This window comes from Vigna umbellata, chromosome 4 (genome assembly GCF_029865625.1).
Source record: "Vigna umbellata cultivar VRB3 chromosome 4, Vumbellata_1.0, whole genome shotgun sequence".
In the NCBI taxonomy this organism is placed as follows: Eukaryota; Viridiplantae; Streptophyta; class Magnoliopsida; order Fabales; family Fabaceae; genus Vigna; species Vigna umbellata.
In genome coordinates this window covers 36,935,461-36,963,411 of record NC_142168.1, presented here as the reverse complement: position 1 = coordinate 36,963,411, position 27,951 = coordinate 36,935,461, and the positions used below count along the sequence as shown (strand labels likewise).

The 27,951-nt window shown below is 31.2% G+C and overlaps 1 protein-coding gene across 1 annotated transcript; it reads left to right on the top strand.

The window, feature by feature from the left end:
• The first annotated feature begins 566 nt into the window (after positions 1-566).
• ABCB19 (ATP binding cassette subfamily B19) lies at positions 567-11,218 on the top strand. The gene is made up of 10 exons (XM_047294667.2): positions 567-1,221; positions 1,355-1,409; positions 1,872-2,047; positions 2,592-2,792; positions 3,419-3,678; positions 3,772-4,088; positions 4,259-4,482; positions 4,606-5,425; positions 5,502-5,743; positions 9,784-11,218. The coding sequence occupies exons 1-10, from the start codon at positions 976-978 to the stop codon at positions 10,990-10,992; spliced, it is 3,750 nt and encodes a 1,249-aa protein (XP_047150623.2). The 5' UTR covers positions 567-975; the 3' UTR covers positions 10,993-11,218.
• The last annotated feature ends 16,733 nt before the right edge of the window (positions 11,219-27,951 follow it).

Genomic DNA, 27,951 nt, shown 5'->3' with positions numbered 1-27,951 from the left:
TATGAATATTTATTCAAAAGAAAAAATATTGGATTGAAGGAGATAAACAACCATCAACTTCATTTTTTCTAAAATGCTTAACAGGAAATGAGGTTAATGAAGTATTCTAAAGAAAAATATAAACTGAGAGATGTTTTCACCTCAATGAAAAAAATGATTTTGCTTTTTTTTACTAATCTATCCTGTAATTAACTATTTTGTTCTGACATGAATTTTACATAATAATATATTGTTTCAAGGGTCAACATAATTAGAAAGATAAGGATCAAATTCTATTATTATTTTTTATACTTATTAAATCCTATTGTTACTATACCATAAATGATGTTGAAGTTGCTAATTTGACTATATGCACATTGAAAATTTAAAACAAAATATATTAGTATGAATTAACATCTAAGACTTTGTATTAAAATGTTTCATTTTTAACCAATGAAAGAAAAGTAGTAAAAACCAGACACTGCACAAAACCCCATAACACTATTCACTGGATTCCTTTATCTTTGTGGCTTTATCAACCAAACCGAGTTTCATTGTTATACATTCCAATTCACAACCACAGTTAAACCAAACCACTCACTCTATAAAACCACACTTCACACATCTCTCTCTTCCCAAACTCTTTGTTCTCTCAACTTCCTTTGACCACTGTCCAACAAAACACACACACATACTCTCTCTCTCTCTCCCTCTCTCTCTCTCTCTCTCAACTTCTTTGCTCACTCTACCAAACCAAACTTACAGAACCAAAAGCGATATTGACACTGCAAAAAAGAGAGTATATTGCAAAAGGGGTTGTTGTTGGTTCAGATCTCCTTCATTCAATGTCCAGAAAAAAGTCACATTACACACTCCACTAGGCCTAGATCTCCTTGTTCATGGCATTGAACCACGAGTCACTCTAAAAATCCTATTTTGATTCCACCCTTTTGTTCTCCCCTTCCCAGAAGCTGTGTTTTTCTGTGACTTGCTCTCATGGCTGATGCTGCTGAGCCTAAAGCATTGCCAGAGGCAGAGAAGAAGAAAGAGCAGACTTTGCCTTTTTACAAGCTCTTCTCATTTGCTGACAAGTGTGATTGGATGCTCATGGTCTCTGGCAGCTTGGGAGCCATTGTTCATGGTTCATCAATGCCAGTTTTCTTCCTGCTCTTTGGTGAAATGGTTAATGGCTTTGGCAAAAACCAAATGGACTTGAAGAAAATGACAGAAGAAGTATCAAAGGTTAATCAGTTCAATTATTGATTGATGTCCAAATTCTCAATAACACCCATATTTCTTACTGGCAACACCATCTCAGATCCAAGATCTAATTTTTTTTCTCTTCTTTGCTTTTTTCTCATGATCATGATTGCAGTATGCTCTCTATTTCGTGTACCTTGGCCTTGTCGTTTGCATATCATCCTATGCAGGTATGTTAATCTTCTTTCTTTTCCTCTCAGAAAATCTAAACCTTTTTTTCTTCTGCTTTCTCTTTCTCTCTGTTTTGTTGGTCCTAACCTGTGAACAAGATCGATCACACTTATTGGACCATTACTTCCAAGCTTCGTGTGTGACTGTTGTTGTTCCAGCAACTTCACATCGATCCCACGTGCTGTGTCAACAAAACACACTCGTCTTTTACTCCCTTCACTTGTCAATCTCACCACATCAGATTTTCCTGCCTAACATTATCTATCACTCCATTCTCATCTTTATCATGTAGCATTTTTTTACCATTAATGATTGGTACGCATTTCTATTATCTTAATTAATAGTTCAACCTCTTTCATTGTACCATGCATCAAATTTGTAACACTATAGAAAAAAAGTAAAAATAAAAAACTTAGTACTGTTTCTTAATTTTTGGGTGATGATTTTTTCTTTCCAACCAGAAATTGCATGCTGGATGTACACTGGGGAGAGACAAGTGAGCACACTGAGAAAGAAGTACTTGGAAGCAGTGCTTAAACAGGACGTTGGTTTCTTTGACACGGATGCAAGAACAGGAGATATTGTTTTCAGTGTCTCCACAGATACACTACTAGTTCAAGATGCTATAAGCGAGAAGGTGCTTTGAATTTGCCATCTTTGTGTATTTTTTACCTTCATGGTATGTAAAAAAGGCACAAGTAGAAACCTTGGCCTTAAGGGGTAGTTGATTCATATCCATTGGTAAGTGGGGTCACGCATGATCATGGAACAAAGTGGCGCACGTTAACAAAACACACTTTAAGGTGCGCAGGATGAATTGACATAGCTGATGGTATGAGAGATAGAACAAATAGAAAAAGCCGTGGCCTTATAGGTGTTTGATTGATATCCATTTAAGTGGGGCCCATAGACGATCATAGAAGAAAGTGGTGCACGTTAGCAAAACATTGTTTAACTTGCGCAATTCCTTTATGGTACAAAAAAAGAACGTATAGAAACCATGGCCTTCCGGGGGTTGTTGATTGATATCCACCGAAGTGGGTCCATAGATGATGATGGAACAAGGTGGCGCATGTTAGATGCTAACATGCACCGGGGTTCAGTCACATGGTTGATGTTGCTGCTTTTTCATGAGTTTTGTAGTTTTATGTTTGTTGGTTTAACGTTTTGTGATTGTTTAGGTGGGGAATTTCATACACTATCTATCAACGTTTCTGGCGGGTCTGGTGGTTGGTTTTGTGTCAGCATGGAGGCTCGCACTTCTGAGTGTTGCAGTGATTCCCGGGATTGCTTTTGCTGGTGGATTGTATGCTTACACACTCACTGGCCTCACATCAAAGAGTCGAGAATCTTATGCAAATGCAGGAATAATAGCTGAGCAGGTGAGGTTAATTCTAGGTTGAAGAACTTGAACTTGCACACCTTTCTTCTTATGGTAAAAACAAAAGATCAAATGTTCATAAAAAGAAAAGAAAATGCTTGGCTTGGCCGAGTTGGTTGTGTTCTGTTTTTGTTCTATTCTTTTCTGTACCTTTTGTTTGTGGTTTTTTTCCTGTATGTTTTTTATGGGGTTGTTCAAAAGCTTTTTGAATTTTGATCCTCCTACTTTTTTGAGTACATGGAGCGCATGCTCTTCTTTCATATGAATTTGCGCCTTATTTGATGTTCAGTGGCTGTTTTAGTGTGAAAATGATGTCTTGTCGTGTGGAGCACTCATGAAAGTTCCTGGCTAGCTTTTCTCTTTTGTGAGAAAAATAATCAAAAAGCATGGTGATGATGATTGTGGTCTTGTGTCGCTCTAATGCCAACTATGGTCCTTGTTTACAAATAAGTACATGAAACGAAATTATGTTTTACCTAAAATTGCTTCTTCTTTTTTGATTGTTTAGATCTGTCCTTCACATTGATTTCCATAATCATTGGCTCAAAAATGGGCTCCATTGAAAAAAAAAGAAGAGTGACAGATTAATGTAGGGACTAATTGGTCTTCATTATGCAATTTGAACAGGCCATTGCTCAAGTTAGAACTGTTTACTCTTATGTTGGGGAGAGCAAGGCACTGAATTCTTACTCTGATGCAATACAAAACACTCTGAAACTTGGATACAAGGCAGGAATGGCCAAAGGTTTAGGCCTAGGATGCACATATGGAATAGCATGCATGTCTTGGGCACTGGTTTTCTGGTATGCTGGAGTTTTCATCAGGAATGGACAAACAGATGGAGGCAAGGCATTCACAGCTATTTTCTCAGCCATTGTTGGTGGCATGTGAGGGCCTAATTTTAGTAACTTTTGATGATTCTGTGTTAACTTTTAATGACACCATTCATGTGATCATGACATTTTGGTTTACTTCAACAGGAGTTTGGGACAGTCCTTTTCCAATTTGGGTGCTTTCAGCAAAGGCAAAGCAGCGGGATACAAATTGATGGAGATCATCAAACAGAAACCCACCATAGTGGAAGATCCATCTGAAGGAAAGTGCCTAGCTGAGGTTAATGGCAACATTGAATTTAAAGATGTTACTTTCAGCTACCCTTCGAGGCCGGATGTGTTTATCTTTCGCAGTTTCTCAATCTTTTTCCCTGCTGGAAAAACTGTTGCGGTTGTTGGTGGCAGTGGATCTGGAAAGAGCACAGTTGTTTCCTTGATAGAAAGGTTCTATGATCCAAATGAAGGTAACAGAACACTTTCAACTCTCTTGGAAGTAGAAAATATTTTGTACTACCATGACAGTTCTATGTTAGAATGGTTTTGGGAGCACATGAAACATCACAGTGCATTGAAATTTTGAACTTTGGAGTCTTGGATTTACAACTATGTTGATCTCTTTGAAATGGCCAAGCAGGTCAGGTTCTGCTGGATAATGTGGACATTAAGACTCTACAACTAAAATGGTTGCGTGATCAAATTGGGTTGGTGAATCAAGAGCCTGCACTCTTTGCAACTACAATTCTAGAGAACATACTCTATGGAAAAGCTGATGCAACTATGGCTGAAGTGGAAGCTGCTACTTCTGCTGCAAATGCTCATAGTTTTATCACCTTGCTTCCTAATGGTTATAACACTCAGGTTTGGAATACTGATAATTTTCAAATCATAAATAAGTTGTACTAATTTTTCTGGGGTACGTAAAGTTGATCATTTAGTTCTAGACAAGGGTTTGTTAATAAAAATGTGTTCTGTTTTGACCAGGTGGGAGAGCGAGGAGTTCAATTATCTGGGGGCCAAAAGCAGAGAATTGCAATTGCCAGAGCCATGTTGAAGAACCCAAAGATCCTTCTATTAGATGAAGCAACTAGTGCTCTTGATGCAGGGTCTGAGAGCATAGTTCAAGAGGCACTAGACAGGCTCATGGTTGGAAGAACAACTGTGGTTGTGGCACATCGTCTATCAACCATAAGGAATGTTGATACCATTGCAGTTATACAACAAGGACAAGTTGTTGAGACAGGCACACATGAAGAACTCATTGCCAAGGCAGGCACATATGCTTCACTCATTCGGTTCCAAGAAATGGTTGGAAATAGAGACTTCTCCAACCCATCAACTCGCCGGACTAGGTCGTCGCGGCTGAGCCATTCACTGTCAACAAAGTCCTTGAGTCTCAGGTCAGGCAGCCTGAGGAACTTGAGCTACCAGTACAGCACTGGTGCAGATGGCCGTATTGAGATGATATCAAATGCTGAAACAGATAAGAAAAATCCTGCTCCAGATGGATATTTCTTCAGGTTGCTTAAGTTGAATGCTCCCGAGTGGCCTTACTCAATCATGGGAGCTGTTGGTTCTGTTCTTTCTGGATTCATTGGCCCTACTTTTGCTATTGTTATGAGCAACATGATTGAGGTCTTTTACTTCAGAAATTATGCTTCCATGGAGAGGAAGACTAAGGAGTATGTCTTCATTTACATTGGTGCCGGTCTCTATGCAGTTGGTGCATACTTGATACAGCATTACTTCTTTAGTATCATGGGAGAAAACCTCACCACAAGGGTCAGAAGAATGATGCTTGCCGGTATGGTTTATTTCATGTGTTGGTGTGTGTTTGTTTGAGTGAGATTCTCTAAATTTTGGTGTTTGTACTTGGTTAGCTATTTTGAGGAATGAAGTTGGATGGTTCGATGAGGAGGAGCACAACTCAAGCCTTGTTGCAGCTCGCCTTGCCACTGATGCAGCTGATGTGAAGTCTGCAATTGCTGAGAGGATATCAGTGATTCTGCAGAACATGACATCTCTCCTTACTTCTTTTATAGTTGCTTTCATAGTGGAATGGAGGGTTTCCTTGCTCATCTTGGCAACCTTCCCTCTCCTTGTGCTAGCCAACTTTGCTCAGGTAAACTCAATTATCATGACTACATTATATTATATATTATATGCAATACAAAATTAGATCCAAGTTCTGATGCAAAGTTTTTATACTACTTTTCTTCACCCAAGAGCAGAAGAAATTGTTTAAGTTAGTGAACTTACAAACTTGTCTTCTTGTTATCTGCATGTGTTGACCTTAGACTATATATAGTGGTGGGACCAGGGGGTTACTCTAGATTTTTACCCAAAATTCATTACCTTACAGTTACCCTTTTACACTGAGAATCTATCTTCACACACAAGCTGGCATTAGACGACAAAAGCTAAAACAACAAAGAGCCACACAAAGTGGAACTGTGCACGTGTTCCTTCCAAGTCCAGTGCATTAACTTCTGGGAAATAATAACTCATATTGGACCATAAAATCTCATTAATAATGGCATTAAAACCTCCCTTTTTTTAACATAGTGAAATTGTACTTCAAATTGACAACTAATGGAGGGAAAAGGGTGCACAAAAGGACAAAACTTTAATCCAGAATTTCAAAACTTAGTAGGGTTAAAAACTCTAGACTTTCACTTCCATAATTTTTACAGTAAATTAGTTAACACTGAAGATCATATAGGTTAACAGAGTGAAATCCATCTTCAAATTGAAGAACTCCACGAAAAATACCAACCCTTTAAAATGGAAATAACATAGTGAAGTACTCCATGAAGAGATAGGGCCCAAGTTCCCAAATTCAACCATGACAGAGATTATAATGCATGTGGATGATAGAGGGCTTAATGGTGCAACAGCAGCACTGCATTTTTCTGAGTTGGGGGGGTGGGGTCCTCTACGTATTCAAGTTAGATTCTTGAATGGTACGTGTACAGAAGCTTGTATCAGCTTTTGCTGTTGAGGTAGTAGTGACTAATGAGTCTTACATTTTTGACCATATGGTATGATATGGGAAAGTCAGATTCTGAAGACTCCAGCTAGCAACTAGCCCCATGTCTTCTGGCAAGACCACACCCCATTTTTGTGCTTGGGATATGGGGTTTGATAATTGAGATTCTGCAAATTTCAATACTCTTCTTCCTGCCACTTCTGAATATTAATAAATAAATCACAACAAAAAATCACTGTTCTTCTGGCTAACTAATGCACCACACTACACTACACTACACTGCCTTCACCGTAGTGTGGCTTATTCATTACACAGAAAAGGGTCCCCTGTCAGTTCTCTGTGACATGAAGCTAGATAATTTTCCTGACCCTTTTGTTTTCTCTCCTCCCTCTGACATCCTCTCATGGCCCTAAACCCTGCTAGAGTTTCAACCAACGGTTCTCAAGGAGACATTTTTATATCAATTTATTCTACAGTTTGGTGTTTGGCCGGGTTAGATAATCTGCATACTGCATTTTTTTTTAAATCTCTAGGAAACATCTTTTTCAATGTGTCCAGCATATTTTTTCTCTTTCATGTTCCACACTAGTTACTGTTTTACAGAACATGCATCAAATATGTTGTTTTTTTCCAAGTGAAAAGTACTGTAATTATACGAGTTGGAGAGATAACACATGGTAAAAAGTTGCAGTAACGAAATTCAAAACAGTAATTACATTTTTTAATGTCTTTTACACCCAAAGTATAACTTCACTTCCCATCTAAGGTGACATTAGACGACAAAAGTTAGAACAGCAGAGTTCCTCACGTAGTTGAACAGTGCACGTGCTTCCTTCAAAGTCCAGTACATTAACTTCTGTGAAATAACACATTGGTGTATTGAAAACCTAGTTAATAATGGTCATGAAAAAAAAGATTTATTTTATGGATGCAGATTCCATACCTGATCATCAACTTCAATGTCACACACTGAGACTGGTCTTGCACTTGTTCAACCTTCTTTATTAAATTAAAATCACTGTACTTTATTAATATACTATTATTATCATTGTGGAGTATATCTGCCAGCTGGCTGTGAAATATTAGAATACTTTATAAAGAAATATTTCATCATAAGACAGAAAACACAAGCTCTTCATTGGCAGAAGATCCCTGCAGAGCTAGAGTATTTTTTTAACAATATTTTTGGGACACTGCAAGAGGAAACTTCATTGCATTCCTTTTATTATTATTCATATATTTCCTACAAACCCCAAACCTTTTTTTAGTCCGTCTGGGAATCTGAACTTTTATTTTTTTAGCTCCTCCACCCGTGATCGGTTCCCAGTCTTTTTCAGGTCCTAGGCATGTGACCTTCTCACATAGTCTTCTATATATTATATATATATATATATATAGTATTTTGTTCAAGTACATCCACTTATATTTCAGTACTATTTTAATACTAATTTCAAATTTTGATTTCACAGAGCATATCTAATGTCTAAAGGGTTGTTTGTTAACTTATTTTGGGAAGGGTATTTTTCTAAAGTTATGATTTTTATTTTCTAAAACCGTTCATAGTGTATGTTCTTCAGTGATCTTTCTCACTCACACGTGCATACTCATATATTCTTACTGGGGATGAATGGGTGAAAAATTCTTGTATCTGAGTTTTTAAGCCATTGGAGATTTTTGACCATGCACGTGAGACCATTTGGGTCTTGCTGCATATGTAGACGGTTTAGCTGTATATGGATAACATCTCAGTTCTTTAATTAGGGCATGCATGTGAATGATTCTGGAGATAGCTTCACATGGACTTTCTTTATTCTATCTTGCTTTTCTGGTGCACATTTCTCTATCATGCTCCAATATATTTTGTTTGGTAAGGTAGATTTGGAAGAAAATCAAGAAAGTTTAAATACATATTTTAATGCTTGAAATATTTTATTATATAATTTTTCTTTTTTATTTTCAAAGGGAGTATTAGAAAAATCATTTTTAAACAATTTTAAAAGAAAAAAAATTGAAACAATCAAACAAGCATGATTTGCACGAATTTTCCACGATACAAAAGCATAAAGGTAGTTACGAATTTATGTTTTCTTTCTCTTGTGTTGATGATTCCCACGCAAAAGCATGTTGTACAATTTTTCTTTTTTTACCAAGTGTGTTATTTTACTTTCACACGGTTAACTTTCTCCTGCAAGAAAACATGGGTTAACTTTTTTAATTAAAGCTTAGCATATTTTAACATAAAATTTCAGTTAAATCTGTCACACTTACACCTCTGCAACACATAAGGTACATAGAGTGACACATTAATTAATATTTGAAAAAAAGTAGTATCACATTTACACACATCATTTTCAAACTAAGAGTAACAATCACTTCTGATTAATACTGTTAAAGGTAGTATTCTACGTTCTGCGCATGCTATAGGCACAGGGCAAGAAAATAGACTGATTGATCAGGGACACGTACCTTATTAACCATCAATGTCTTTCAATGTAGTTGGTGACCATGTAATGTATGCTGCATGAACATGGACATTCTCTCTCCTCTCTGGGTCCCACCACTTTGGCCCTTTTGTTCTTTTTCACTGGATTTTGGTGACTTCTTTCTCCCCATCAGATGAAACTTTTTACCAAAAATGAACAGTGCAGTTATTGAAATTACCAAAATCCCTTCCTCCAATCTTGGCAGAAGCATGTCTTCAATTATTAATGTTTTACCGTTATACTTACAGTTAGTATTTGATACACCCTCATGCCTTGCATGGATTTAGTAGGCCAAAAACCAGTGACATAGCTTCAAGGTGTGTGAAAATTCCCCACAAAATTGCTCTTATTACTATTCATGCAAAAAGAAAGTTTCGCAGAGAAACATAAGAAAAGTAGAGGATTGTTTTGATCGACAAAACCTTTATTTATAGCTTTCGATTTTAGTTTCTATAAGTGTTATAATGCCATCCATTTTCAGTGTATTTGTAGAATGTTTTTGAAATTAAAAATAAAAAATCACTAGTTGCACGTAAAATAAAACTTGTTACTACATAATTTTTAAACTACATATTCCTACGACTTTATGAAGTCCAAGGAACATAACTGGTTTACGTAGGACTTTATGTCGGTGTTTGATTCAGTGCTAGCTAACAATGGATGTTTCTGTATGTGTTTTTGATCGTGCAGCAATTATCTCTAAAAGGGTTTGCTGGAGACACAGCCAAAGCTCATGCAAAGACGAGTATGATAGCAGGAGAGGGAGTGAGCAACATCAGAACAGTTGCAGCATTCAATGCTCAAACCAAGATGTTATCAGTGTTCTGCAACGAGCTTCGCGTGCCTCAGCGCCAGAGTCTGCGGCGGAGCCTCACGTCGGGCTTCTTGTTCGGTCTCTCTCAGCTTGCCCTCTATGCCTCCGAGGCTCTCATTCTATGGTACGGGGCACATTTGGTGAGCAAGGGTGCTTCAACCTTCTCAAAGGTGATCAAAGTGTTTGTGGTCCTCGTGATAACGGCGAATTCAGTGGCGGAAACCGTGAGCCTGGCGCCGGAGATAATCCGCGGCGGCGAGGCGGTGGGGTCGGTGTTCTCGATCCTTGATCGGTCGACGAGGATCGACCCTGATGATCCCGACGCGGAGCCGGTGGAATCTCTGCGCGGGGAGATCGAGCTGAGGCATGTCGATTTTGCTTACCCTTCGAGGCCTGATGTGATGGTGTTCAAGGATTTGAGCCTGAGGATCCGTGCAGGGCAGAGCCAGGCTCTTGTGGGGGCAAGTGGGTCAGGGAAGAGTTCTGTGATTGCATTGATAGAGAGATTCTACGACCCTATTGCCGGGAAAGTGATGGTGGATGGGAAGGACATAAGGAAGTTGAACCTGAAGTCTCTGAGGCTGAAGATAGGGTTGGTGCAGCAAGAACCAGCACTTTTTGCAGCGAGCATTTTCGAGAACATTGCATATGGAAAAGATGGTGCAAGTGAGAGTGAGGTGATAGAGGCTGCACGTGCAGCGAACGTGCATGGGTTCGTGAGTGGTTTGCCCGAGGGTTATAAGACACCTGTTGGTGAGAGAGGGGTGCAACTTTCTGGAGGGCAGAAGCAAAGGATCGCCATTGCTAGGGCAGTGCTTAAGGACCCTACGATTCTTCTTCTGGACGAGGCCACCAGTGCCCTAGATGCTGAGTCCGAGTGTGTGCTACAAGAGGCCTTGGAGAGGCTAATGAGGGGTCGCACCACGGTGCTTGTGGCTCACCGTTTGTCGACCATCAGAGGGGTCGATTGCATCGGAGTGGTTCAAGATGGTCGCATCGTGGAGCAAGGTAGCCATGCAGAACTTGTGAGCAGGCCAGAAGGGGCATATTCTAGACTCTTGCAGCTACAACATCATCACATTTGAGACAGTGACAGTGACAGATTATTGTTTTTCATTTCATAAATATGACCTTGTGGGGTGATAATTATGTTTGGCTCCCATTAATCTCATGCTTTGTTTTTTTTTCTTCTTTTCTCTTTTAGATGTAGATATGTGGGATATGATGAGGTTTGTAACTTGAGGACAAAGTCATCTATTATGGGCTATCAATTATTATATTAATCACATGCCAATGTGCATAAGCATGTCATCCAAGTGTTTTCTTTTTCTTTTGCTCTACCAACTAAAACATAAGTAAAATTAGCACTTCTCAGATCAATCAAGAGTTAGTTTATGTTACTTAATTTTAAAAAAAAAATTAGACTTAATCTAGTATTTTTTTTAAAATGAGATATCTAATAAATTGAATTAAAACTATTTCAAAGATCATGTGAGAAAACATAATAATACTATACACAAAATTTAAAGATGCATATTCTTAAGAATTTAAACTAAAACTTTATAATTTATTATTTAAGAATTTTTTTAATAATAATTTATTAAAATACACAAGTAAAATATTTACATTGTATGTTGTTTTATCTGATTTTATGTTATTAAAATCAAATTAGTTAATATAAAATTTTAAGAATATAAAAAATACAATCATATTGAAAAAATATAATGGATAAAAAATATTCTAAAATAAAATATTATTGTAAAACCCAACTATTTTAAAAACAAATTTTAAAATGAATACGAAATAAAATCTAAGTTAAGTATTTAGTTTTTTTCAACAATTTCAAAAACAAATTCTATTTCTATCTTTTCTCTAAAAGCACAAGAGTTTCTAACACTGAATTTACTTTTAAATTAAGGCGCTACAAAGCTAATGAAGAGTACATTGAGTTGAATTAATCAAATATTGGTTTTGGTAAGTAATTTTAGTTATGTTGGCGTTTTAAGTTTACAAAAGTAATTAAAATATTAAGAAAATAAAACAAATTCAATTACATTGTTTCAAAAGTCTATACCAAAAGAGTTTTGTAAAGAAATTCAAATCTTTCCCTTGTTATGCCTCTGGAACATCTGCAACATTATCTACTCAAGTATAGCACATTATATGATCATCGCTGAGAATTTCATTTTCACAAATACACAAATATCTCTGGAATATCTGCAATATTATCTGCTCAAGTATAACACATTATACTATCATCGCTGAGAATTTAATTTTCACAAATACACAAACACACACGTATGGGGTAAGCTATGCTAAACAATCATAAAAACAAAATACATAAATATTGATTATATAAAAAATAATCAAATACCCCATATACTGAAGTAATAACAATAAAATTCCTAATCCTCTAAATATAACAAATCAATCATATCTGATTACTCGCTTCCCGAGCCTCAATCATCCATCCTCAATCCTTGATCACTAACCCTTGATGTCTTTACTAACATCTCACACATAAGCCTTTGGTCTATCCACTCATTAGCACATATGTTAACTACTTATTATAACCATTGTAGTAACACAACTATCAACATAGCATAACGTGGAGCATTCGATACTATGATCATCATCGTATATACACCACCATCATGACTATCCCAGTCATGAACAAACCATGAGCATCACCGAACCATAAACACCATGGAACATTTGAATGACACATGATGGATCGATATGGACCCCATATGGATATCATCGGATTAGTCGTCCACATTTGGCCATCCAATATGTTTTTTGGCCTAATCATGGTTATGATATTTGCGTATAACCTTCAATACTCACCCCTCTCCATTAGAAATTGGCCTTCCCATCAATTTAAAAGGACACTCGAATTTTCTTGTATTGTATATACTTTGTTGAACATCAAATTTGTATTTTATGTATTTTTCACTCATTTCACATCCTAACAACACATATTTCTTTCTCCTAGGTTAACCATTAGCTTTATTAGATCTTATAATAAAAAAAGCCAAGATATAAAGCAATCCATCAAACTCACTCAATTAAGTCATCACAATTAGAGACAAGATCCCTTAATGTGTGGATCCAATGATTTGACTTGATAGTGTCAATCTCTGTAATTAGTGTAATTACCAATCAATGGCTGTCAGCATTATTTGTTACCTTATTTGGTTGTAGTATCTTAATGCTAGCCTTAATCATAGGATCTTGTATTGCTAGCATCTGCTATATATGTACACGGTAATCATCAGATTAAAGATATCTTAATTTACCTCTCATTACTTTTCCTAACTATCACTGTGGGAAAAATCAGATCAATAATAAAAACTATTTGTATAATCTCCCTTGTACATTTCATTGATAAAAGAAGAAGAAAAATATGACATGAAGCTTGAATTTACTTGTGAATCCACCAAACGGAAAGGATGATATAACATAAGATCATCACTATTGAATACCTCACTTCTTTGATAATGATAATAACAATAATAACAACAACAATAATAATAGTAATAATAATAATAATAATAATATAAAACATGTTAATAAAATTAAAATAAAAAAGTTAAAAAAATTATAAAAAAATAATATTAAATGAATACTAGATTTTGAAATCTGATAAAGAATGTCAACCGAATTTTGAAATCCACATAATCGTTGACTGGATTTCGAAATCTAGTGACACTCTTATCAGTGATAACTTCATTAACTAGATTTTGAAATCTGGTTGCTATCTTAACCGAATTTCAAAACCCTATTGTTATCGTAATTGGATTTTGAAATTATGTGACTTCCTTAACCAAATTTCAAAATTTAATGATTACCTTAATTAGATTTTAAAATTTGATGACTATTTGAACCAAATTTTGGAATCCAAATATATTTTAAACTAGATTTCAAAAGCTAGTGAACACTTAACTGAATTATAAAATTTAGTGAATTTTCATATTTGATGACTTTTCTTAACTAGATTTCAAAATTAAGTTATTTTCTAGATTCGATTTTGAAATCTAATACATCCAAAATATAATAAAAATAATATATATCAAATAATCTTAAGGAAAAAAAACTCTTATACTTATAAGATGAAATGAAACGAAGAAAAAGATGAAGGGGAAGGAAAGAAAACGAGAGGTTTTACTTTTATGATGAAAAGTTACCACCACAATATACGAGAAGCACATAAACATAAGAGAGAAAGAAAGAAAAAATATCAAGAGTAAAAACTTGAAAGTGTATGACATTTGAAATGTAAATATACAACTGATAATAAATATAATTTGATAAACAATAGTTATTGTTTACCTAATTTTTTTATATTACTTCTACCAATAACATAAATGTTAATTTAAAAGAACAAGCTAAAGGCCTGGAAATGTAGAAAGAAGCGCCCTTCTTTCTTCCACCCAGCTACTTGTTACTCTTCTTTTCCTTAGATGTTAAATAAGACTTGTTCTGCAGGTGAATTTCTATTCACAAAAATGACTATATAAAATTATTTAACTTTTTTTATTATAAATTTAGTTTTAGAAATTTTTGAGATATTTGTTGAAAACCTAAAGTAATTAATCTTTTAAAAAATTGAACATTTTTTTGGAAGTCTAACACAATTAATACTAAAAAGAATCTTTAAAAATCTTTTTCTCTTGGAAGCCTATAAGAAAAGTTTTGCCTAGTTAAACTTTGATCCGACACTCATAATACATGAAGTTAATGTAACAATACTTGTTATTTCCAATTGTACTTACTATATACATATATAGAGATATAAATAAATGAGTTTGGCTTATTTATTACAGCAGTGCACAGAAAAAATGGGCCAGTCTGAGTTGCTGTGACATGAAGCTAGGTAAATTTATAGCCCTTCTGTTTTCTATCTTCACTCTGACATTCTCTCATGGCCCTAAACCTCTGCTAGAGTTTGCAGCAACGGTTCTCTAGGAGACATTGTATATGACACTCTTTGAATTTATTGTGGGGTTTAGACATTGGCCACTGAAAGATAATGCATGCTGCAGTTCTTCAATTTCTAGGCAGCATCTTTTTTTCTTCAATTTATGCAGCATATAAAACACTGCTGCCATGTCTACCTGCACTCACATAATTTTGGTGTCCCACACTGCACTATAAAAATTAGATTTAATAGGTTCGGAGGTCCCTGTATTTGCAGATTCGTTTCACTTGGGTCCTTCAATTTTAGAAGTGATCAATTAGGTCCCTAATTTAACAAAATTGAGTCAATAATACCGTTTCCGTTAAATGCAAGGGAATCTGAATACAAATTAAACAGGTGGCATGCTGAGGCATCATTTTATTTGTAGGTGGCAGAGTTTGAGCTTAATACGTGGCAATTTCTGCAATTTTTAATTTGCATTCAGATTTCCTTGCATTTAACAGAAAGGGTATTATTGACTCAATTTTGTTAAATTAGGAACCTAATTGATCACTTTTAAAATTGGAGGACCCAAGTGAAACGAACCCGCAAATATAGGGACCTCCGAACCTATTAAACCTAAAAATTATTAAGGTTGATGATTTTGGTAAAATAAAACAATTATAAAAGTTTAGTTAACGTTGTTAGAATGAGTTGAAATTTGTGGACTAATAGCCTATAACTGGTTTATTGAGTTGGATTTAAAAAAATAAATTTTTTTTATGCAAGTTAATTTTCAATCTGGCTTACTTCAAATTCAATTTACTTGAGTTGAACTTGTGGTGGGCTGATTAGTTCACCAACTTACCTAATTTAATTTAATTATTTATTATTTTGTGTTTCAGTATTATTTGTTAACATTCTTTTATTGTATTGTAAAGGTGAATAAAGAAAAAGATGTTTCAAGGGAACAAAATATTATAAATTTATCCATCTAATCTCATAAATGAATAAGTGACATAAAAATTATCAATATTATAAATTTATTTATTCGTTTTTAAGTTTATTTTTCGATTATATTTGAATTGTATGTTAATTTTTTATTTTAGTCTTTGGGGTTTAACATTATTGTAGAGTGAAATTATTTAAATTTGAATTAAAAAAATTATGATTTTTTTTATTAAAAAGAAACTTATAATAAAGTAAGTTAGTAAATCACTCGTTTAATCATTAACCTATAGATCAGACTAAATTTAAATTTTTTTTATTCACAAATAAATGAACTGAAGTGGATTGATTTACTAATTTGATAAACCAAGGCGGGGTTTGGTCACGTTAGTTCTAAGGTTAATTCATCATTAATCTCTGTGAATTATTATGGGAGGTATTAATAAGAGTTTTAGGTAGTTGAATAGAGAGGTGAAGAAGAGAAGAAAGGAAGTGATGGTGGATGTTAAAATGTGTTTGGTTAAAATGGTTATCCAATGGGTTAAGATGCATTGATAATGACAATTGCAGAGGTGTGAATGAAACAGCCATATCTATGCTGCTAAGCCTCATAAATATATGTATGCTAATGGACAAATGGTCTTCATGGTGAGAATCTAGAGGACCTCACATCGGAATTGGGAACTGCACATTGTTGACTAATCTGCATTATTATCTATACCAGTCTGTCCAAAAACAAGAAAAAGAAAATAAACTATGTATTTCCTTTTCAACTTTTACCTTTTGGATGAGATGAATCTTATTTTAAAGGCTTAATACCCTTTGTATCCAGTTTCGTTTAAAAATGTCAAATTAATTCATCCTTTTAAAAATGCGTTAATTATGTCATCACTTAATAAAATTTGCATCAATAAAATCTCTTCCGTTAAATCCGTACAAACAACGTTACTTAATAAGAGAGAAAAATAATTAATGCTGTTTGTACGGATTTAACAGAAAAGATTTCATTGATGTAAATTTTATTAAGTGAAGACGTAATTAACGTATTTTTTAAAGAATAAACTAATTTGACATTTTCGAACGAAACTGGAGACACAATAGAATATTAAGCCTATTTTAAAAGCTTTAAAGCAAAACATACTCATTGTATAATCATTCAACCTCTTTTTTTTTTCTTTAATTTTATTTTAAGAGAAAACGTGTTTCGGTCCTTCTATTGTGGACAGAGATGTGTTTTTAAATTGATAATTAATTTATATTTTATTTTTAAAAATTGTGTGAATTTGGTTTTACGGAGCTTGTGATGATAAACATTTATCCCTAAATACCAACTTCAAATATTAAAAAGACCTTAGGTTTTCAAAATCTTAAAAATAAATTCACTAGTTTTAAGGAAAATGTTAATCTGCGTCACGAGACCGTATTCCTACACATGACGTGTCACTAAATTTTATATGGCACTTAAAGGTGTATGCATATTGGTTTCAATGATTTTATTTTTTAGTTATTAAATTTAAATAAAAATTAAAATATATTTTTTTCTTGATATATTTTGTTTTTCAAACTTTAAAAATAAATGATATATTTTTTAATTTATGGATGTCGATATTTTTATAAGTTAAACATTTCATACTATTATTTGAATTAGAATATGTTAAATGATAAACAACTTAAATATGTCAATCACTTCACATTTTAAAAAGTTCAATATAATTAAATTAAAAAATATATATTCATTAATTTTTAAAATTGGAGAATAAAATTGTATCAAAGTTTAAAATAAGAACTAAAATTATATTTAATTTTTAATTTTTTTCCTTTACATTATCCCTTCTTTCTAGTTCATCATCACATTTCACTTCACGACAACAGTTTTCCGTAGGAAAATTACTTCACGGTAGCCAATGCTCTTCTCAAACAAATGATAGTAATTTTTTGTGTTTTAATTTCGTGTTAGTCTCCTTAATTAATTTGTTTTGCTGTCTCTACCCCTTCATTCTGTTCCACTCTTCATATTTCCCTTGTTGGCAACATGATTCGTTCTCATACACAGGTCATGGCAAATGTTATAGGATTTAAGCACTTGTGTAATGATTTAACCGAGTTAATAACCTTTAACCACTTTCTTGTTATTCTAGAGTTTAAATGAAAAATAAGTAAAGTATGTTTGCCAAAAACTCTCAATCATTGCATAATATAATGAAATTCAAATATTTATAAGGCTTAAATGCTTACTTCGTCCCCGTATTAAGAGCTGATTTTCAGTTTAGTACCCGGTTTTAAAAATGAAGACATTAAGTCCCTATGTTATGAAAATTGTATGATTTCAGTCCTATCCGTTTAACAACATTAAAATTAATAACGGTGAACTGATTGTGGATGTGAGGTGTGCAAAAACTGTCGTCGTGGCAATGACTTGGGCTAAATTAGTTGATGTGGCAGCCAATAGATTATATTACGTGTTTTTAAATTGAATAAATTAATTAGGGTTTTCATTAGAAAATTTAGGTCATAACGGACTAACCTCGTGAGTGTGGTAGGGTGAAACCCATTGGCAATGGCTATGCAAAGCAGTAGAAGCCACCACGAGTGCATGACCCGCCATAGCTCGATAATCATTCTAAGTCCGGATGAGTCAAGTTTAAAGTGTAACAAGTTGTGTTAAGTGACCCAGTATATGTGAATTAAACTTGCATGTTGTGTGTGATTGTTATAACATGATTTTTTTTATATCTAGTTCACCCTTCTGTTTGTGTTTATCTTTTAATTGTGTTGTGTTTTCTGTTGTAATGATCTTCCATTTGGGTGTGAGCAGAGGTAGATAAGATGCTTCTGGAGCAGGCCTTGGAGGGAGTTGACACCGCTGCTTAGCCTAGTTAGGATCCATAGGCGTTCTGTTTATTTTGAAATACTTTATTGTGTTAAAGTTTTAAATTTACAACCATTTTGGGATGACTGTAACCTTAACATCTTATCTGCAAGTATACTTAGAACTGTTCTATTATATTAAAATGTGGACTACTAGATTATATAGTTCTATATAATCTGGGACGTTACAAAATGTAGAAGCATATGTTAAAATTTGACTTAGTTACATTTTCATCCAATTATTTCCTTATTTTATTCCATATATTTCCTCCATAAATAAAATATTCCACCAAATTTAATAAATTAAAAATATAACAATATAACTCTTTTTAGATTCAACCAAGTTCATATTTTTTAAATGAAATTAATTTTGCAAATCAGCAGTATGCATGGATTATAAATTGCATTATGCATCATTGTCAGTATTGATATATTAGTTACCTTATTTATAACTAAATTGGAAATTGATACACTGTCCTATTTAAAAAAAATTGGAAGAGTTGATGGAACCTTTTATTAGCAGTCAAACAAAATTTAATAAAATAAATAAACGATAGAACTAAAAAGTGATTAATTCTTAAAGATCTAATACTTCACTATGAAAATAATTTCCAGAAAAATAAGTGGTTTTCATAATTCTGAAAAGTAGTTTTTTTTTACTAAAAGTGTATTAACGAGACTAGAAACGTAAATGACAAAGTCAAACACATATTAGTAAGGTGGGTGTTGCTCCCTCCACCTCCACAGCCTTCTCCCTCCACCTCCCCTTTACTATTTTGCCCCTCCCTCCACCTCTCCTTTACTATTTTGCCCCTCAGTAAAATTTTATTTTTAAAATTATTGTTTTTTAATTTTACTCATTTATAACATATTTCACTGATAACCTACGTTTCTTGTATGAGTAAAATATTTTTCTGCAAAGCTTGGTGATCGTGAAAAGAATTATCAAGCAATCTTCCTCTTGTTCTCTGTGCAGTGGTGCAGTGTTCGTTTGTGGTATAGTGTGCTTGTCGTGGTTCCTGTCCAGGTACGTAGTCATAATCCTTCCAATAATCCTAAACCCTAAACCCTTCCCATAATGCTTCCAATAATCCTTCTAATAATCTTCCAATAATCCTTCGCATGAGCCCCCCAAAACGTAGTAAAATCAAAACGAAACGTAAAATGAAAACCAAACCTAAACGGATGACATCCTTCAACGGATGTCAACATCCGTTTAAGGCGAAACGGATGTCGACATCCGTTTTGCCTTAAACGGATGTTGACATCCGTTTAGGCTTATTTTCATTTTACGATTCTGTTATTATTATGATTGAGTTTAGGTGAACCACAAACTTTCGAAGCCTTATCTTTAGTACAACACATGTTAACAGATAGAACAGTTTGAGAGACAATCAAGTTAATTCCAACCACTAATAAGAATCCTACACAAAACTAAAATCAATCAAAGGACATGTCAGAAATAAATAGACAGCACCACTTTTTGAGGATGAAAGAGACAAAGAAGATGATGATGATGATGATGAGCACATTTTATGAATGTCGTACAGAATATACACTTCAATGTCTGATATGAGAAGCTTATGTTAATGAATGCATCGATAATAAGCTAGAGTTCAATCCCTGGTTCCTCCATATACAACAAAACGAGAGTTCATAATTTGACTTATGAGAGATACAATCATTCACGTATCTTACTAAAGAAAGAGTCCAAGTGCACTAAAATCCGCAAGCTTAAAATTCATATCATGAAACCATGGAAAATATGAGTTGCTTTTTTGGTGTGCTTTCAAACGCATAAATATAAAGGAAGACAGTGGATTATCAACTAAGCAATGTTCCATATCCGTTTAGGCTTATTTTCATTTTGTGGTTCACCTAAACGGAAATGAAAGAGAGAAAGAAGTGCAGAGCGAAGTAAAGCAGATGTTTTAAATAAATTAAAATATTAAAATAATAAAAGTAAAAATTTTTAACTTTTGAGGATATAATTGGCATTTTAGAAAATTGGGGAGGTGGAGGAAGAGACGTGTGGTGGTGGAGGGAGTAACACCCTAGTAAGGTAGGCCTTTACATAGTGTAATGGTGTTAAAAACCAATGGGCCTCTTTGCATCTTAGTATGGGCTTTCACTTTCTGTACTCATTATTTTTTCTGCATTTCCCTAATAATTTTAATACCCATTTTATCTCTGAAATTATTAAATAAAAAAGGATAAAATGGATATTAGATTGATTAGGGAGGTACAGAAAGAAAGAAATAAATGAGATGCAAGAAGTAGTAACCCTTGGTCTGAAGTGTAGACCCATATGTATTATAGGGCCCATAAGAAAGTTAGACTTGGGCCAAAAATAAAAGCCCATTAGATTACTGTGTTTTTAAGTCACAAGGTAATAATGTCATTGTTTTGTTGACCATAAAATTAATGCAATGCATGTCGGCATGTGGAACATATTAAGAAGCTAAATCCAAGGAATTAGAGAAAAAAAAGAGACAAAAACAAAAAACTTTCTTTTCATGTTTCTATGAATTTGATTTAATGAGACAAGACATGTTCCTAATATTTCAAAACTTTGGAATACAAATTTATTTCCAAATTACTAGACTATTTTTTTTTTTATATTTTTGTCTCTTATAGTTCACTTCACAGAATTACCAAAACATAGACAATAGATCATGAACATGGATAATAGTGCTCTCTAATTAAGTTTAAAATTTTACTTTAATAATATACATCATAATAGTTCATAATTTTTTTTATTATATAAATTATTAAATGTAACTCTAATTTTGATATTAAATCAACATCAACAACCCATATAATGTTAGAATTAATTTTTGTCCCTAGTGATGTATCTTAAACCGAAAAAGAACATATGAAAGTAATGAGATTTTAAGGATTAAGGGGGGACAAATGTTGAGATAAATAGACTTGATTTGAACATGAAATGACAAATCCGGGACCAATTAATCATGATTCAGCTATATATATATATATATATATATATATATATATATATATATATATATATATATATATATATATATATATATATTCTTAAAGAGAGACAAAAGAAACTTTGGCATACTATAATAAATTAATCCTAATCTCATTTTCAAGAAATCCAAATTATCTCCATGATAGTGGCCTAAATAGAAAAAGTTAAGTTATGAGTCAAATAATCCATCCAAAAACCCTAAATTAAGTTTCTGAGAAAGAGAAGAACTAATCATTTGGGATTCCTTAAAACAACATTTATTTTTAGCTTATATATATGTAACTCACATTATTATAGTTTAAATTTCTTAATTTTATCCTAAGAAATAGGACTTCAGATTTTTTAATTGTTTGTTTGTTAGATTTTTCTTTTTTGGAACAATAAATAATTAAATTGCGATTTCCTCTGCATTGTATATACCAATGTACTTCTAAAATTTATTAACACAAATTTGACCACACTTTTTTAATTTTATGAAAAATAATAACACTTTTAGAATGTTATTAGATTTGTTTCTGCATCTTCTGATCACAGTTGCTGATGAAACTTTTGATCATATGCATATTGGGATATTGTTACACTTTGATATTATTCTAATCAGATTCTATTTTTTTTATATATTATATAGTCTATATATAAATATTGCGAGTAAAATTAAATAAAAATTACAGTTTCAAGTATTAAATATAAATTAAAATTACAGTTTCAAGTATTAAATATAAATTAAGCTTTTACATAAGATATTTTAACTAAAGTATAATATTTATACTACTGAAATAAATATGAATAACATAAAAATAGCTATTTTACATCAAATTTTCTCATTACATAAATGATATATTCCATGTAAATTAAAATAGTTACTGACATAACAAAATTTTACTTCAATTTCGTACGTCACATAAATGAAATATTTTTTGTTAGTTAAAATAGCTGAGTAAAGAAAAATGTTATAATTTATACTTAATTTATAAAGTTATAAAAATAATGCCAAATGAAATATTTTATGTAAGTTAAAATAGCAATCGACTAAAAAAAATGCCACTTTATACTTGAGTTATAATAATAATTAACCTAGATTCTCTATGTTAAAAAAAAATACATCATATTTTATATTATTATAATTATAATTATATAGAAAGTCACTTTTTCATATTGGTTCTAATTATAATCCATAGAGAAGATGATTATTTTCTTAAGTACATGAATTATTTTGATATTAACACCCGTAAAAATAAATACCAGTTATACAATATTAATTTATTCAAGTGTAGTTCCAGACAATTATAATAACTTAATTGATTCTTTTAACTTAAATTATCTAATATGGTAAATGATCGAAGAATATAAAATATTTAAATAAAATAAAACTAAAAATAACTACTACTTATGTTGAAAAATAGTCTATTAATATTATTGGTGTATTTACAATGTCAAATAATGAGTCCAATCATTATAACATGTTAAAACATTTAACTTTTATGAAAATAAATCTAAATTAGTGAAATATGTATAGTTTATATTATCTTTGTCAAAGAATTATTAATAAATTGTATAATGATGACCCTCGTCCAATACACAATTTAATAATCACATTAATGAGTCTTTTATTTTCTATTATGCTAAAATTAGAAACAAATCATAAAATAATTAGTGTATACATTAAAAAAAATTAACCTTATGGAAAATATATTGCTTTGTTCCTTCCACTAAAATACAAGTGAAAAAAAATAGTTTAAAATAAGATTGAAAAATAAAATCACACGGTAACCTGTGATTAAAATGACAATTAATTGTCCATGAGAGTTGTATATGCAATATGACAAACTACTTAGTGATATAAGTATCATATAATTACAAAATAAAATATTATTGCTTATCTATCTATGGAGCCAAATATATTTATTTTTATCAGTCACTCATTGTTGTTTATAAATACTATTGGATCTGCATCTTCGTTTTCTTAAACTTCGGATATTGATTAAGACTTAATAAATTCATAACTTGTGATTTTTCTTTTCTTTATACTTAATTTTTTGATGTAAAAAAAGAACATAAACATAATTATTATATTCTTAGAAAACATAATTACAAAACTTCATAAATTAATTATCCTAGATTTCAATATAAAAAATATTATTTTTATTTTAAGTATAGTCATAACCGATATAATCTTTCTACATTAAATTTAGAACAATTAACATAAAAATAATTCAACATATTTAAAAAAATGTTAATACATGATTTTTTATATTGATTTTTTCCAATCAACATAAAATGAGTGACAAAAGAGTTTTTCTTTTTATCAATCAAATTAAATATAAATATGTTCTTACTATAATTTCATATAGTTTAAAAGTTAAAATCTAAGACATTTAAAATATTTATTTCTTTTATCACCCTCTAATATCTTTTAAAGATAAGTTTTTCTCTCTAAAACAAATAATACTTAAAAAATACAGAAATTAACTCTAACAATATCATTCAATAAACTTGAAATTAAAACACAATATAAATAAATTAAAAATAATAAATAATAATTTTATTAAATTGAGTCAGATTTTAAGTTCAACAAAAATAACCTATATTTCTAATAACAAAAAAAACCTATAAATCATTCAATACAATTTTTAATAATAAAAAAGGACAAAACCTCATCCCATGAATAAAATTATCTTACCCAATTAATATCTTTTACTATATTCCTTTTGAAGAAACTATTGGCCACTAAGTTTTGTCCATCCAAGCCTATTAACTAATATAACAAAATAAATGCTAAATGTCTCCTCCTAGATACATAGTAATCATTCTCCTATACAATAATTTGATCATCTAATATAACAAAATGAATTGTTATTAGTGATTAACATAGCAAACAATTATATATATCCGTATAAAATTATTTTGAAAAATTTGTCACTAAGACATTATATTAATCATCTTAGAGCGAAAGTTGGTTAACCCATTGATGTTTGAATTAAGTAATTGCTAAATTAAATTTTAGGTTAACTAACATAAGTGTTAATAGTAGCAATCAAATTAATTGATATCTAACTATCAATTAAATCCTCAAATAATGTTCAAGATTTTTATTTTTTATTTTCATTTTCACCATTTTTCTTTTCTTTTCTTTCTCCTTTTAGTTTTTTTTTTCTTTGACCCTCCATCACTTATTGACATTTCTCATCGTTCTTTTATAGTCTCTTTCTCTCATTTGGTCCTTTATTTTCTATCTTATCTCTTTCCTCTTTTCATTTTGTTGGCCATCAATTTGGAAGACAAACATTTAGTACTTTGTTATTATGTCTTCTACAAATTCAATTCCTATTTCTCTACCTCTCTTTGTTTTCATTTTCCTTTAAAACATAACAAATTCTTTGTACGAAATGCAAGTTTTTATTTCATTATACCTTTTCTCTTTCTCTCTTTTTTTTAAAAAAAAACTTTGACCTTAGTTCTATGTTATTCATATTCTTATTCTTTAATATTATGATACATCACAATGCAATGTCTTTTTGCCGTTGTACGAAGAACTTTTCCACTTTCCAACTTGAAGCCTTTTAGTTATAACATTTATAAAATATAAACATAACTTTGTTATTTCACCATACATTTAATCCCATATATTAGTAATGTTATTGTCTTTGAATAATTTGTTAAAAAAGACAATATAACGGGAAACTTTAGCACGATAAACTAGTTTTATCAACCACCACCAACCTAATAATTTACAAATATAGATTACAAAATTAGTTTCCAAAACATACTTTTTAAGAAACGATTTACATTTTAAGATGTCTTTTAAAAACAAAATCATAATAGAATTTTGAGTTATAAAGTAAAATATTTAGAATATAATAATTGATCATAAGAATAACTCTCACAAGAAATTTGAAATCAGAACAATAAATATAAACACATTAACGAATATCCAATTCAATCACTAATATACTTTACAATCCAACTTTGATAACCTTTTCTTTTAAATAATTAAATTTTTGTAACTAATTCCAGAATTTTAGCAATGAATTAGGTCTTATTAAAATAAGTTACATGTGATAAAAATAAACAAAATTTGTTTCTTGAATTGAAATGAGTTTATATATAACTTTTAAAATCTCTAGCAAATTAAATGTTTATGTTTAAGAAGTGTTATAATTTATATACTTTAAAGTAATTTTAATTTAAGAAGGATCTATGAAGAAAAAATTATTGAAAGAAACCTTAATGAAACTATGTTAAACTACATATATACTTTCTTTTGTTGTTCAAGTGTTTACTTACTAGTGGAAAGAAGTAATGTGATATTCCTATTGTTGTAAACACCAAATGAATGAAAATCTAAAAAGCATAAGATGTCCCTTCACACCAAAAGATTAATGTGGCCCTCATTATCCACCACTCTCAAATATGCATGGACCAGTTCATGCATCTTCAATTTTTCTAAAATCTTATATGTATTAGCAGCCTAGACATTCTGGACCAAAACCACTCCAATTTTCACATAAAGTATATATAATAAAATAAAAAATAATTTTGACAAAAGAAAAAATTAAAAGCAATGAAATCAATACTTTTAAACTTGAATTTGAACACTTCAAGTGTGAGTTATAATTTGAACCAACATATAATAATTACAACATTTAGGGTAAACATTTTAAACTGTAAATGACATAAAAAGTAATTTTAAAACTAAAAAAAAGTATGAGTTGTAGAATTTAAAGACTCAATCATTTTCATCACAATGTTGAGCTCACTAATTGTAGGTTGACAAAACATATAATCATTATTATCACTTATGTTCTATGAGGAACATAGAACCAAACCTCTTGAACTTTAAACCTAACTTTAATTTGTGTTTTCTCATAAATAGAGATATTAAGTTTAGAAGAATGTTACTATATTTGTTATAAAGATAATTAAAATGAAAATTATTATTTATTATGTTAATTTATTTTAGCATTTTGTTACTTTTTTTTTCATTTCAATTTATTTTTGACATAAAAAATTCAAAATATTCCATGATAAAATCTAACCCATAATTAAATACTAGATTTTATTAGAAAATTTTACACATGAATATTCTAATTAAGGTAGTTTTGAAGTTTTGTTTATCTCATTTTAGGGTGTTTTAGATACAATATTCACCTAAATGAAAGAATATTATCTTTGCCAAAAAAATTTGTTAATGAAGTCAAATTTTAATATTGAAGCACTTCATCTGAATAAAAAGAATTAGGTGGATCTGATGAATCTCTACACTGATCACGTTGCATGGGACCCTGTGAACACCATATTTAATTGCATATACCTACTTGCATTATTGTGCATGTGGGGAAAAAGAGAAAAGAAAAAGTTTTTATTTTTATTTTTATTTTTATTTTTATTTTTGAAAGAACACATCCTATCAACTTGCACCTGAAATTAGTATTCACATGCATTTATTTTATTTATATTTTATGAATATTTGATGTAATATTTATCTTCTTAATTTCTCTCCCTTTCCATACATATTGCCTGCAGTATGACTTGTTAAAACATGTACTTTAAGTGCATTTGGTACAAAAATATCAATCACCAATTAATTTATACTACAACACCCTTATAGCCCTTTATTTTCTTAAGTAATTAATACTTTAAGATATGTTTTTAGGAATTAATGAAATCAGCCTAAACTGAACACACTTGGATTTAATATATTATTTGATTAATTAATGTAGCTAAACATATGGGATCCATTGCATAAATATAATATTTAATGATTTTCTTGATTAATTATATTTGGTCCTCAAATATAAATGTATTTGGTTTTTCTTTTGTTTAGTATTTGTTTTTTTAATTATTTTTTGTTATTTCGTATTAGTTATTTGTTTAATATGTACCTATTTTCTTTTTAAGTTTATAATATGTAAATAATAATTTGTTTTAAGACTCTATCCAGTATTTTTCAAAGAAACTAGTTCCTAATAAACAAAAGACATTACTAAAACAAAAAATAGATATAATAAGAAGATTGAAACAAAATTACAAGGAACAGAGTAAAAGATCATTTTTTTATATGAAAAAAAAGATAACCCTTGAACTTTTTATGAACTATTGTAAAATTTCTCGAAAAACCTTAAACAAAACTAAAAAGGAAAATAATTATTTCATAAATTAACTCATAAATAACTTAATTTATAAGAAATCATCTCATCTAGTTTTTCTTTTTTCTTCTTAAAAGATTCTTTTCTTTTTTCTTATTCTATGCAATTTTATTAAAAAGGCATACAAGTAAGGCTATAGAAGTAATAAAAGATATAAAATTCTTAAATAGTGATTTGAAGAAGC